We start from the raw sequence: 13,470 nt of genomic DNA on the forward strand, positions 1-13,470 counted from the left end.
GTGGGGGGAAGGAGAGGGTTTAATTCCTCCCGGGAAGTCCCCGGAGAAATCTCCCTTTAGGAGGGAGGAAATGCCGCAGAGGGGAAGTCCCCTCTTGGTAGGCAGTGGGTAGTGGGTGATACTTACCAAAGTATGCTCCCAATGAGTTCGCCAGTGGAGGCGCTCTTAGATGGCCCTGGAGGCGCTGCCGATGAGGCGTCAAAAAGTGCCGATGAAGGCTTCGGAAACTGCTGCTGTTGCTGCTGCTACGCAGGCTGTCGAGCGAGTTTGGGGTGCGATGGGTCCTTATCAAGGACCCATCTATATAATTACGCGACACTAATCTTGCCAGCGAGAGAGCTGCCGCGGGCGCTGGCCACCTAGTGGCCAAGCGCGCAAGTAGTGTCGCTTCGCGGCCGCGACGCGCCAGGGCCAGAAGACGCGCAAGCGCGCCGCGGAGAGAGAGACAGATAGAGCGGCTAGACGCTGTCGGTCTAGCCGTCTATTGTGAGCGCAATAGAGATGGGAGATATAACAGAGAAATGCGGAATCTACTTCGCAACATTTTCTGCTCCTCCCAATCTCGAACAAGCACAGCGTCTCGTTCCTCCGAGGAAAAGCCGCTGCCAGAGCCTTCCGTGTCTTACACGGAGTAGGACCTGGTGGCGTTTTTCCTCCGGGACCTTGACCTCTTTCACCGGGTGGTGAAAGCAGTCGAGGGGGCCTCGCGTCCTGCGACGGGGAAGCCCCACCCCCCCCCCCCCCCCCAAGCTCCGCCCCGCAAGGGACGTGGCAAGGGGAAGCGACCTCGTCCGGAGACAGAGGTTTCAAGGCCGCAGCCGAAACCTGCATCATACGCAAGTGTGGTGTCAGGCAAGGCCGCAAAGGCCAAGAAACCCCTGCCGCCGAAGGAGGCAGAGGTCCCGCCGGCGAAGAGGCCAAAGCTGGAGTCCAGCGTGAGGCCCAAACCGGCGGCCAGCGGTATCGGCGGTCCCAGCAATTGGTTTTGCTGGAACTGCAAAGGCAGGGGACACCGGTTCAGTCAGTGTCCCACACCCGTTGTGGAGGATTTCTGCAAGGGGTGTGGTCGCAAGGGTAAAACCTTGCGGACCTGCATCGCCTGCAGTCCGACGTGGCAGACACGCGGACCGTACGTGACGAAGGCCGGTACGAACGTACCGTGGGACGTCCTGAAGCAAATGCGGAAGGCGTCCAGGCCTATACCACGGCCTTCGGAGAAGGCGAAGGTGGCATCGCGGAAGACTTCACAGCCGAAAGCGGGGCCATCCAAGCCTTCAAAGAAGAAGGCGGCGAAAAAGGAGGTAAGCCTCGATAGGGTTTCACAGCTCGTGGAACCTTAAAGAAGCTCCTCCTTAAGCTATCGTTTAAGATACCGCATTATTACCGTTTATGATATCGTTTATGATACCGCAAATCCTTGTGATTTTCCTACCCATCTAAAACTCCTTTCCTTATTTTCCTTCCTTCCCAAAAATAAATAAACAAATCAGTTCTCGCAAGGAGCACAATGGGCAGATTGAGGCTGTAAACAGACTCTCTGCCAAAAAGTTAACGGTGCTGCCATCTAGCGGTCACCAAGAGAGCCACTGATCGATAATCGATACAGGTGCTGACATCTTGCGGTGATCAAGCGAACTAGACCATTGGCTATTGATTATCGATGGTTGAATCGATACAAGCACTGCCATCTAGCGGTGATTGTTCGAACTAGACCGCAGATATTTGATTATCGATGGCTAGATCATAGATCAAGCACAAATTGGGTAGTTAGCGAATAGGACAAGTGGTGGCGCCACATTCTACGACTATTGCGCGCGCACCCAAGCTACAGGTGGGGGTAACCTACCGTGAGCGGGTTATCGGAGCCAGCGGAACAAACCTGGCTCACTCCAGCGACAACCTCCGACATTCATAGACGCCTTAACACCGAAAAAGCTTTTGAGTACGTGCGATGGCAGAGAATGCGGAGAGGAGAGGGAGTACCGGGTCGGGAAATACATCGGAGGATTTCGATGACCCGACAGATAACGATGCTGTCCAGGGTGACCTGGCAAGCAAGGTATCGAATCTCGATGCGAGAATGGAGAAATTGGAAAATTCTTTCCAAGATCTCATCTCGCAAATATCGAGATCCTTCGAGCAATTAGCTCAAGGAAAAGTTATCGGAGGAACAGCGCAGGCTGTTCCCGCTAAGCGTCCCAGAGGCCGTCCGCCTAAAAACGCGACGAACCAACCGGGACCGGCCAATCAGGGCCAGCCTTTGCTGACACTGACCAGGCCAGGCGAAGATATCGAATCTCAACTAGCTTCTGACGAAGCTTCGGGATTAAGTACCGCTGCGGTGTATCGAGGATCCTACGTAACGAAGGCCACTCGCAAGACACCCGGAAAAGATATCGGCCGAGGGGAAGATACCATGCCCCGTTGGCGAGTTCTCGAGTCACTCCAGAAATCGAATCTAACCTTTGCGGGCGATTCAACGGAAACGGTTGAGAGCTTCATTGCCAGGACCGACGCCGTTTTGAATCTGCTTAGGATTAGAGATTCCGACCTAGTTGACGTCTTTCCCCACATCTTAACTGGTGTGGCCAGGATGTGGTTTGAGGATAACAAATTCTCAACCTGGTCTGAAATTAAGTCCGGTTTACGGTCATATTTCAGATCACAAACCTGGGAGGAGGAGTTGGAAACTGAGCTTCTTACAAGAACTCAGGGAGTTAACGAGCCTGTGCGAGCCTATTTGCAAATCATACAATCGTATATTCGCAAAATAGGCAGAGATAGATCGGACTGGAGCCGAATTACTATCGCGCACAAGAACATGCTACCGGCGTATAGACGAGGTATCGCTATACATACTGCGATGACGTATCGAGAATTTGAGCGTTTAGCACTCAATTTCGAAGCCGCATATCGGCCGTCATTAGGATATCGTCCACCTGCTATGCCAGAGGAAACTTTAGTTCCCGAACTGGCATATAAAGGCAATCGTGGAAAGATACGGGAGTCTAGGAGACACGCAGTGCGTGCTCTTGAAGTGGACGAAAGTTCCGACTCAGATACCGATGAATCTACACCAGAAGATTCAAAAGATACCGAAGAGCATCTACAAGCTTTCAAATCATCCGGTAATCGAGGAAGGAACAATAATTCCAAATCGAAACCGAAGGAGAAAGCTACTAATAAACATCAAGGTCAGCGCGGCTCTAAACAGAAACAACCTGGCTCGAATATGACCTGCTTTAATTGCGGTAAATCGGGACACGGTTGGAGTATGTGTAAAGAGGCCAGAAAGATGTTCTGCTATCGATGCGGGCAAAAAGACGTTTCCCTTGGGGAATGTCCTAACTGTTCGTCAAAAAACGGCAAGAGGAGCTCGTAAAATCTACCCAGAATTCTACGCAGCTCCAGGCGTCGGATGAAAAGATATCGCAAATCTCGCAAATGGAACAAGACGAAAAAAAACCGAGTAATCACGAAAATCCAATTTCGGAACAAGGATGTTCGAATATCGAGCATGATTACAGTTATCGCACGTTCTCAAACCCATCGGAAATGCCCAGGTTAGAGAATGTAAATAAAAACAATGCGGAGCGTCCAGACGCTCTGGTTGTCAATACCGAAATCTTCGAAGATTTATCGATCGAGGACAAGTTATCGACTGGTGATTTAGCCGATGTAATAATTACCACATGTGGTAATAGTGCCGAGAATTTAGCATTTTCACGACAGTCACCATTCAAGGGAACGAACTGCGTGCATTAGTAGATTCTGGTGCATCACGTACGTTCGCAGGACAAAAAGCCATAGATTTATTTAAATCAATTGGTATAAAGTCCAGAAAAATAGAAACCTTGAACGTTACCGTTGGAAACAATTGCGTTTGCAAAGTTAATGAATCCGCTAAGATACCGGTCCTGTTGGAGGGGAAGACAACTATAGTGGACACACTATGGATGCCATCCTTGTCTAGCAATTTTATTCTGGGACTGGATTTCCTTAGTCACGCTTGCGTGATTGTCGACTTCTCAGCAGGAGAATGGGCGCATAAGGAAAAACCACAGAATAAATTTATGTTCTCGAATGCCGAAAGACTAAATTGTGTAGTCATATGTAACGGCTTAACAGTTCCCGATACAGATAACGCTCAGAGGTTACACGATTTTCAGGAAATCAAGCTACCCCCCATTTCTGGAAAACCGGGAATCTCAAAATTACCGGCAGTCGAAATCGACGTGCAAGATCACGAGCCAATCAGACAGCGAGCTCATAGATGCACGGAGAAAATCCGCCAAGCTATGTGGCAAGAGGTTGATGAAATGCTAACCAATGGCATCATCGAACCATCGCAAACCGATTGGGCAAGCCCGGTGGTCATGGCAAAGAAGGCCAATGGCAAACTTCGATTTTGCGTAGACCTACGGCGTGTTAACGCAGTAACGAAAAAAGATGCCTACCCATTACCAAATATGGCGGGTATTCTTGACGAGTTACGACAAGCTAATTATCTAACGACGCTCGATTTAAGTCAAGCGTATTGGCAAGTACCGTTAGCGGAGAAATCTCGTGGTATCACGGCTTTCATCGTTCCAGGCAGAGGTTTGTTTCAATTCAAACGTATGCCGTATGGATTAACTAACGCTCACGCAATTTTCTAGCGTGCTCTGGACAAATTACTTGGTCCCGAATTCTATCCTCATGTGTTCGTCTATTTTGATGACATTATAATTGTCAGCAAAACATTCGATGAGCACTTATTGTGGTTAGAGAGAGTTATCGAGAAGTTAAGGCGAGCAAACTTAACAATAAACAAAGAGAAAAGCCATTTCTGTAGAACAGAAGTGAAATATCTCGGGTTTATTGTCGACAGCCAAGGACTTCGGGTAGATCCAGCTAAAACTGAAGCTGTGATTGCCTTCCCGATACCGAAAAATCTCAAGCAAATTCGTAGATTCTTGGGTATGGCTTCCTGGTACAGGAGATTCATACCCGAATTTGCGACTATTGCTGAGCCATTAACGAAGCTAACGAAGAAAAACCAAGCGTGGGAATGGACAACCAATCAGCAGTCAGCAATTGACGCACTGAAAGGATGTTTAACGAGCGCACCAACGCTCGCATGCCCAGATTTTTCCATACCGTTTTCATTACAAACCGACGCCAGCAACGTTGGCCTAGGAGCCGTTTTGACACAAGTTATCGAAGGTCAGGAAAGGGTAATTGCCTACGCAAGTAGAGCGCTTACCGAACCTGAAAGAAAATATACCGTAACCGAGCAAGAATGCTTGGCAGTGGTATGCTCCATCAAGAAGTTTAGATGCTATCTTGAAGGCTACCGTTTCACTGTTATTACCCACCACAGCAGTCTCCGATGGTTACACAATTTAAAAGATCCATCCGGACGACTCGCTCGATGGGCTCTCGCCTTAATGGAATACGATTTTACAATCGTACACCGAAAAGGAGCATTAAATCATGTTCCAGATGCTCTGTCACGAGCACCGGAAAGTTTGAATGCACTAATACCGACAACTTACGCCGATACCAAAGATGCTTGGTATCTGAAGCGCGTAAAAGATATCGAAAAGTCACCAGAAAAGTTCCCAGATTGGAAACTAGACGGTGAGTTGATGTATCATCAACGACGCTCTAATCTAGCTAACGCTGAATTAGAGGATCTCGATGCTTGGAAATTGGTAATACCAACAGAATACAAGCAAAAGGTACTCGAAGAGTGCCATAAATTACCGCAAGCCGGCCACCAAGGTATCGATCGTACTTATCGACGCCTTGCGATAAATTATTTTTGGCCAGGTATGTTCAAAGACGTGACGTCATACGTCAGCCATTGCAACGAATGCCAACGCTGCAAAGTAGAAAAACAAGCTCCCGTCGGCTTCATGGGTCGCCGAATTGTTGAACAGCCGTGGACTGTAATATCGGCAGATATTATGGGTGCACTGACGCCAAGTAAACAAGGGTTCTCGTACGTATTGGTCATTCAAGACCTTTACACGAAATGGATCGAGATCGCTCCACTTCGAAAAGCTACCGGCAAGAAAATTGCAGAAGCTATCGAAAACTTGGTGATACACAGATGGGGTACACCGAAAGTCTTAGTGACCGACAACGGTACTGAGTTCGTTAACAAAGATATAAACATTTTGTTACAACTAACGGGTATGAGGCAAACAACAACACCTCCCTACCACCCTCAGGCAAACACAACAGAAAGGGTTAATAGAAGCCTGAAAATGATGATACGTGCCTTTCTCGATTCTGATCATCGAGAATGGGATCGTCACTTGAGTGCGTTCCAATTTGCATTCAATACGGCCCACCATAATTCATTGCAAGCTACACCGGCTTTTGCGAATTTTGGGAGAGAACCAGAAGCAGCAAGGTCGATGAAGCGTGAATTAGAAGGCGATACCGATATCATTCCGCAGCCTACCGAACAGTGGCTAGCGAGAATGAAACGCTTAGAAACCTTAAGGTTGGTTTTCAAGCATGCTCTCGACGAAGCTCACGAACGACAGGCTAAACCTTACAACTTACGCCGTCGTGAAAAGCAATACGAGGTTAGCGAATTAGTTCTAATTCGAAACCGACAACTATCGAATGCAGCAAAGCATATATCGGCCGCGTTGAACAAACCATTCACCGGACCGTTCATGATTGCTAAAAAGTTATCGCAGACAGTGGTTGAACTGTCAGATCTGGCAGGCAAAATGGTTGGAAAAATGTCAACAGTTGACATCAAGCCTTACAAGCCAGAAATACCGCCAAAAGTAGACCCTTAACAAGGATAGAGCGAACTAGGTTCGAAAGTATCGGTTTCGGGTCGAAACCTCCGTTACGGAGGGGTATGTAACGAGGTTCTCTCGTTACGTATCAAGATACCGGATTTAATAAAGAAATTAAAGAGAAGCTAACGACTAGTAGTGGTTATTTCAAACCCTACATTACCGACTCGGTTCATAGGTTTCCGAGTGGACAGGAAGTACCGTCTAGGAACATCCCTGTGGACCGTCAGAAGACCGGATGAAAAGACCAGCGCTCCACTTAAGAGTCCAAGCCGACCAAGCGAGCAAGGCAGGGCTGTGCCAAGTAACTTGGTGGCTTGAGACGAGGAGAAGTGGGCACAGGGACTCCTGCGAAAAGGCGAATTCTCTAGTCCCCTGAGGAGGGGGAAATAAGAGAGTGAGTCGGGCCTGGGACGTCGCGCAAGGCGGACGTACACCACACCGGCTCACCGATGAGTGTGTCCGTGTGCGTGAGGTGAGCTTGCTCCCTACGCAACGAACACACTGTATGCTATCGATGCATAAGGGACCTGTGCAGGTATGGTAGGTATCTGCTGCATGCCGGGTGCCGCCGCTAAGTCCATGGCAACGCGCATGGCACCGCGGACTTGGGCATTGGGGGGATGCACCACCCTGACAGTCCCCTATGAGAAAAGATCTCGATAATGTTCTCGTCTCCTCACGTCCCCTCACATGTGTGAGTGGGTGGGTGGGAGAGTGTGTCTATTGTCGCGAGGCTCGGGCTACCTGTAAGGGACCCTCCCCTCTCTCCACGACCTAGCACACTGAGCAAACCAGGCTTCCGTACCGTCCTCTGTGCACTATCAATGAGCCCATTGGAAAATGCACACGATTGGAATGGCGGGGTAAGACCCCTATGTTAACGCTGGGTTGTTGGTCACCCACACGACCAACTGGCGCCCTGAAAGTACCGAATGTAAGGACGGCCGAAGGTAATAGGAAGATAACTATCACGATCAGCCCATCGTAGTAGAAGAATCCATTACAATTGTTATTCAAATTATTAAATATCATTCAATGACAGCATCATTGTATATCAAATTACCTCAATCGATTCAAAATAAACATGCTGTTATTAATGTTAAAAATCGAGCCAAAGATTGTTTTGCATGGGCAATAATGATAGGATTATTTCCAGCAAAAAAAATTGTAATTTATTATCATCTTATCCTCATTATAAAAATTATTTGAATTTTAAAGGGTTAGAATTTCCAATATCCATTAAAAATATTCCTAAATTTGAAAAATTAAATAAAATTTCAATAAATGAATTTGTAACTGAGAAGAAAAAAATTTTACCTACACATCTTACGAAAGAAGAGCAAATTAAACATTTTAATTTGTTATATATTTCAAATGATTATAATTACCATTATTGTTTAATTAAAAATTTATCATATTTACTATCTAACCAATGTAGTAGAGATAAACATACAAAATATTATTGTATTCGTTGTATGCATTATTATAGTAGTAATGATAAATTAATACAACATCGTGTTGATTGTAATCTGGTAAATGATTGTGCAGTAGTACTTCCTATTAAAAAAACTAATATTTTATAATTTAAAAATTATTATAAAAAATTGCAAGTACCGTTTGTTATATATGCAGATTTCGAATATCTACTTGAAAAAATAGATTCATTATCTGTTCCTGCTAAAGCATTTCAACAACATAAACCGTATAGCACTGGATATTATGTTTCTTGTAATTATAATACTAATTTATCACGATTTAAAATGCAACGTAGTATTGATTGTGCAAAATGGTTTACCAACGAACTTAAAAAAATTGCTGTTGAAATATCAGAAGTAAGTACACAAATAAACAAAATTTTTATTTATTATTATTTATATTGATTTATATATTTTTTTTAGATAATAAATAATATTAAACCAATGGAAATGTCAAAATAAGATATTCAGAATTTTGTAAAGGCCAGTTTTTGTTATATTTGTGAAAAACCATTTAGTGTAAATGATGTAAAGGTTCGAGATCATGATCATATCACAGGATTAGAGGTGCTACTTATAATTCATGTAATATAAACTATAAATTAAAACTAAATATTCCAGTCATATTTCATAATTTAAGTAATTATGATGCTCATTTTTTAATTCGCGACATTACAAATAGTTTTGAGGGCAATGTAAAAGTAATACCGTTAAATATGGAAAAATTTATGACTATAATTAAATTTATAAAAAATAGTAATATTAAATTTATATTTTTAGATTCATTTCGTTTTTTGAATTCTAGTCTGGAAAAATTAGCCAATTACGTAGATCAGAATAATTTTACGCGTTTGAAATCAGAATTTCAAGATATTAGTTTGAATGCTTTTAATTTATTAACACATAAAGGTGTATTTCCATATGATTATGTTAAAGATTTAAATGTTTTAAATGAATCAAAACTTCCATCTCGTGAATTATTTTACAATCATTTAAAAGAATGTGAAATTTCAGAGAATGATTATACACATGCTCTTAAAGTATGGAATACTTTTAATATTCAAAATATTGGTGAATATTCTGATTTGTATCTAAAAACAGATGTTCTGTTGTTGGCAGATATTTTTGAGAATTTTAGAAAATCATGTATACATAATTATAGACTTGATCCAGTTCATTATTTTAGTTTACCAAGTTATACATGGGAAGTAATGTTATTTTATACTGATATTAAGTTGGAATTAGTAACAGATATAGATATGTTAACATTTATTGAACGAGGTATAATAGGTGGTCTCATTCAATGTTCTAATAGGTATGCCAAGGCAAACAATAAATTTTTATCAAATTATAATTCAAGTGAATCACCTCGTTATTTAAAGTATTTTGATGTAAACAATTTATATGGTTGGGCAATGTCTCAGGCTTTACCTTTTGGACAATTTGAATGGGTTGAGAATTGTGAAAATTTCAATGTAAATGACTATGCTGATGATTCAGATACAGGATACATCATAGAAGTTGATCTTTCTTCACCTTAAAAATTTCACGATTTACAAAGAGATTTACCCATGTGTCCGGGAAATAAAAAACCACCAAATTCAAAAATTTCAAAACTATTAGCAACATTAAACAATAAACATCGTTATGTAATGCATCATAGAAATTTGAAACAAGCTTTAAATCATGGTGTGGTTTTGGAAAAAATACATAGAATTTTAAAATTTAAACAATCATTTTGGTTGAAGAGTTATATTGATTTAAATACTAAATTACGAACTGAAAGTAATAGTGATTTTGAGAAAAATTTATACAAATTAATGAATAATGCTGTTTTTGTTAAAACTATAGAAAATGTACGTAAGAGATGTGATGTTTATATAAAAAATAATTGGGGAGGTAGATACGGTGTAAGATCATTAATATCAAAACCAAATTTTTATCGAATTTCAATTTTTGACGAAGATTTAGTTGCAATACAAATGAAAAAATTAAATATTATTATTGATAAACCAATATTTATTGGAATGTGCGTTTTAGATTTATCTAAAGTATGTTAATATAGCTTTCACTATGATGTAATTCTACCAAAATTCAAATTAGACGTAATTCTTTTGTATACTGATAGCGATAGTTTAATTTATAAGTTTAAGTGTGAAAATATTTACGATTTCATTCGAGAAAAAATAGATTATTTTGATACAAGTGATTATCCTATTAATAATAAATATAATATGCCTTTGGTTAATAAAAAAGTAATTGGTTTAATGAAGGATGAATGTAACGGTAATTTAATGTCAGAATTTGTTGGACTTCGATAAAAAATGTATGCATATCGAATCAACGGTGTTAATAAGGATAAGAAATGTATTAAAGGTATTAAAAGCTATGTTGTAAAAAATATAGAATTTGATGATTATATAGATTCTTTAAAAAATTTCAATACATTAATACAGAGTTGCGAGTAATGCATTATTTTTCGTAATGCATTACAATTTCATTACATATTATTCTTGTAGTTAGTAATGTAAACAAATTATCATTACGATTATTTTTGTAGTTAATAATGTACAAAAATTATCATTATAATTATTTTTGTAATATGTAATGTAAAACAGTTTTGATTATTTTTACTTTTATAATTAGTTATTCGGAATGTTTTCATTACTCAATAACTTTGTGATGGATAATTTAAATATATTCATTAAATATTACTTTTGTACTGGTTAATTATAACAATTTTCAGTACAAATTACGAATTATAATTTTTTTCTTGTTAAAAAGGTAATGTAAAATTAATAATATCTTCAGGATTCTTTGATACAAATTTATGTATCAATACATCGTTACAGCATACTTGACTAAAAGTCATTTGTAGACTTCGTTTAGACATCCAATTGACTAAAGCATGGGTTAAGTTAACCCGACTTGGTAAGGTTCACCCTTAAACACGGTTTAAATCAGTTTAAATGAAAAACGGTTGGGGAAAGTGACCATAAGAATTTAAACACATGCAATTTGATCGAGTTGGCGATTAAGATTTTGATTATAATGTATGCTCATGTTTGAGGAGATAAAAGGTGCATAGAAAATATATTCCATATATGACTGTAGTTTTTAATACTGAGGGATGGTTCCAGACCAGAAATCAGGCAAGCCTCATGTCCACCATGATGAACCGAAAACTGAATACAGAAAATCGGGTTAGAAGCGTTGAGAAAGTGACGTCATTGTTAAAAGTCAATAAATTGTTAACTGATAGTATATACACATTATTTTGGCAGGGTCATGTAACCTATGTAACATTGTTGAAATAATTGTAATATATGAACAAGTGGAAATGTAAAAAATATGTAAAATATAGTTGAAATTGGTTATGGAAAAGATTGTATGTATGGTAATATAGTGTTTTGGTGCACAGTTTTGAAGAGTACACAGAGTAGAAATAAAAATTTAAAAAAATATATGCTCATTGATTTCAATGTTAAAATGTTTTTATTAACATATAATTATGCTAAGGTGTTTTTTATAATCAAAATCAGTGGCAGAATATTATATATTGGTCAATTTTTAGTCTACGTGCTCTATTGCAAAATGCATACTCTTACACTACATTATTCGGATATTTAATTTGGGCGCTTAATTATGGGAGATATAAACCCTGATTTCTCTACTATTATCCCTCGCAGTATTAATATGTATAAATGAGTTTGTGTTTAATTTTTACTTATTATATGTACCTATTATGATTTTACATATATTAAACATATAATTATTTGATTAATTTGTTGAAATTTCTATTTTATTTCCAGAATTGGTAGAATTCAAGATTTAACAAAATTAAATATTAAATAGTAAACTTAATTAAATACATTTGGTAATTGGATGAAGGCAGTTTTGTACTTCTTAATGTCCCAATTGACATTCAATCTCAAATTTGTTATATGCCTCATTCTGTGGATGTGAATTCTCACTTGTATACTTGACTTCTACAGCATAGGAAGTTCCCTCTTACCTTCATCCAATTACCAAATTAATTAATTAATTTACTATTTGATATTTAATTTTGTTAAATCTTGTATTGAACCGATTCTGCAAATAAAATATAAATTTCAACAAATTAATCAAATAATTATATGTTTAATATATGTAAAATCATAATAGATACATATAATAAGTAAAAATTAAACACAAACTCATTTATACATATTAATACTGCGAGAGATAATAGTAGAGAAATCAATGTTTATCTTCCATAATTAAACGCCCAAATCAAAGAGCCAAATAATATAGTGCAAGAGTATGCAATTTGCAATAGAGTACGTAGACTAAAAATTTATCTATAAATAATATTCTACCTTTAATTTTAATTATAAAGAAACCTTAGTATAATTATATGTCAATATAAATTTTTTAGCATAGAAATCAATCGGCATATATTTTTTAAAATTTGTATTTCTCACCTGTATACTCTTCAAAATTGTGCACTAGAACACTATATTACCCTACGTATACTTTTTTCCATAATCAATTTCAACTTTACTTCACATATTTTTTACATTTCCATTTGTTCAAATATTACAATTATTTCAAGAATAATACATAGGCTACATCATCCTGTCAAAATAATATGTACTATCAGTTAACAATTTATTGACTTTCAAAAATGACGTCACTTTCTCAGCGCTGCGAACATGATTTTCAATATTAGGGCTATCCAGAACAGCACCGCTCATTGAGCTGCTTAATAAGCAATCGCATCTGATTGGTTGTAAGTTTGGGTTTTGCCAATCAGGTGAAAATGCTCACTGAGCGCTCCTTGAGCGGTTGTGCTTCTGTGGATGCACCCATTCAGTTTTCGGTCCGTTATGGTGAATATAAGGCTTGCCTGATTTCTTGTCCAGGACCGGCCCTAATATTGGAAGCGTAAATTTTAAAATAAAAAGTTATAAGGAATTTGGATAAATTGCCAAGTTAACGAATGGAAAAAGGTATATACATTTCTTTAATAATTTAACCTTACATTTTTAAAGTTAATGTAAAAATATGCATAAACGTTTGCATTAACAGTAAGTTGACATAAAATTTGTCATATATTGAATTGAATATATCACATACAAACTATTAACAAATGTATATAATTTTCTTTAAATTTTATGTATAATTAAGAAATTAAAATTAGTTAT

The 13,470-nt window shown here is 39.0% G+C and overlaps 1 protein-coding gene across 1 annotated transcript; it reads left to right on the top strand.

Annotated features, from left to right (window-relative positions):
* Positions 1-7,844: 7,844 nt before the first annotated feature.
* On the top strand, positions 7,845-9,825 carry LOC136778055 (uncharacterized). Its single transcript, XM_066734667.1, has 5 exons — positions 7,845-7,929; positions 8,028-8,333; positions 8,442-8,641; positions 8,708-8,736; positions 8,844-9,825. The coding sequence occupies exons 1-5, from the start codon at positions 7,845-7,847 to the stop codon at positions 9,823-9,825; spliced, it is 1,602 nt and encodes a 533-aa protein (XP_066590764.1).
* The last annotated feature ends 3,645 nt before the right edge of the window (positions 9,826-13,470 follow it).

Source organism: Prorops nasuta, unplaced genomic scaffold (genome assembly GCF_024137725.1).
Source record: "Prorops nasuta isolate Cenicafe-Biocafe unplaced genomic scaffold, Cenicafe_Pnas_1.2 PNAS00013, whole genome shotgun sequence".
Lineage (NCBI taxonomy): Eukaryota > Metazoa > Arthropoda > Insecta > Hymenoptera > Bethylidae > Prorops > Prorops nasuta.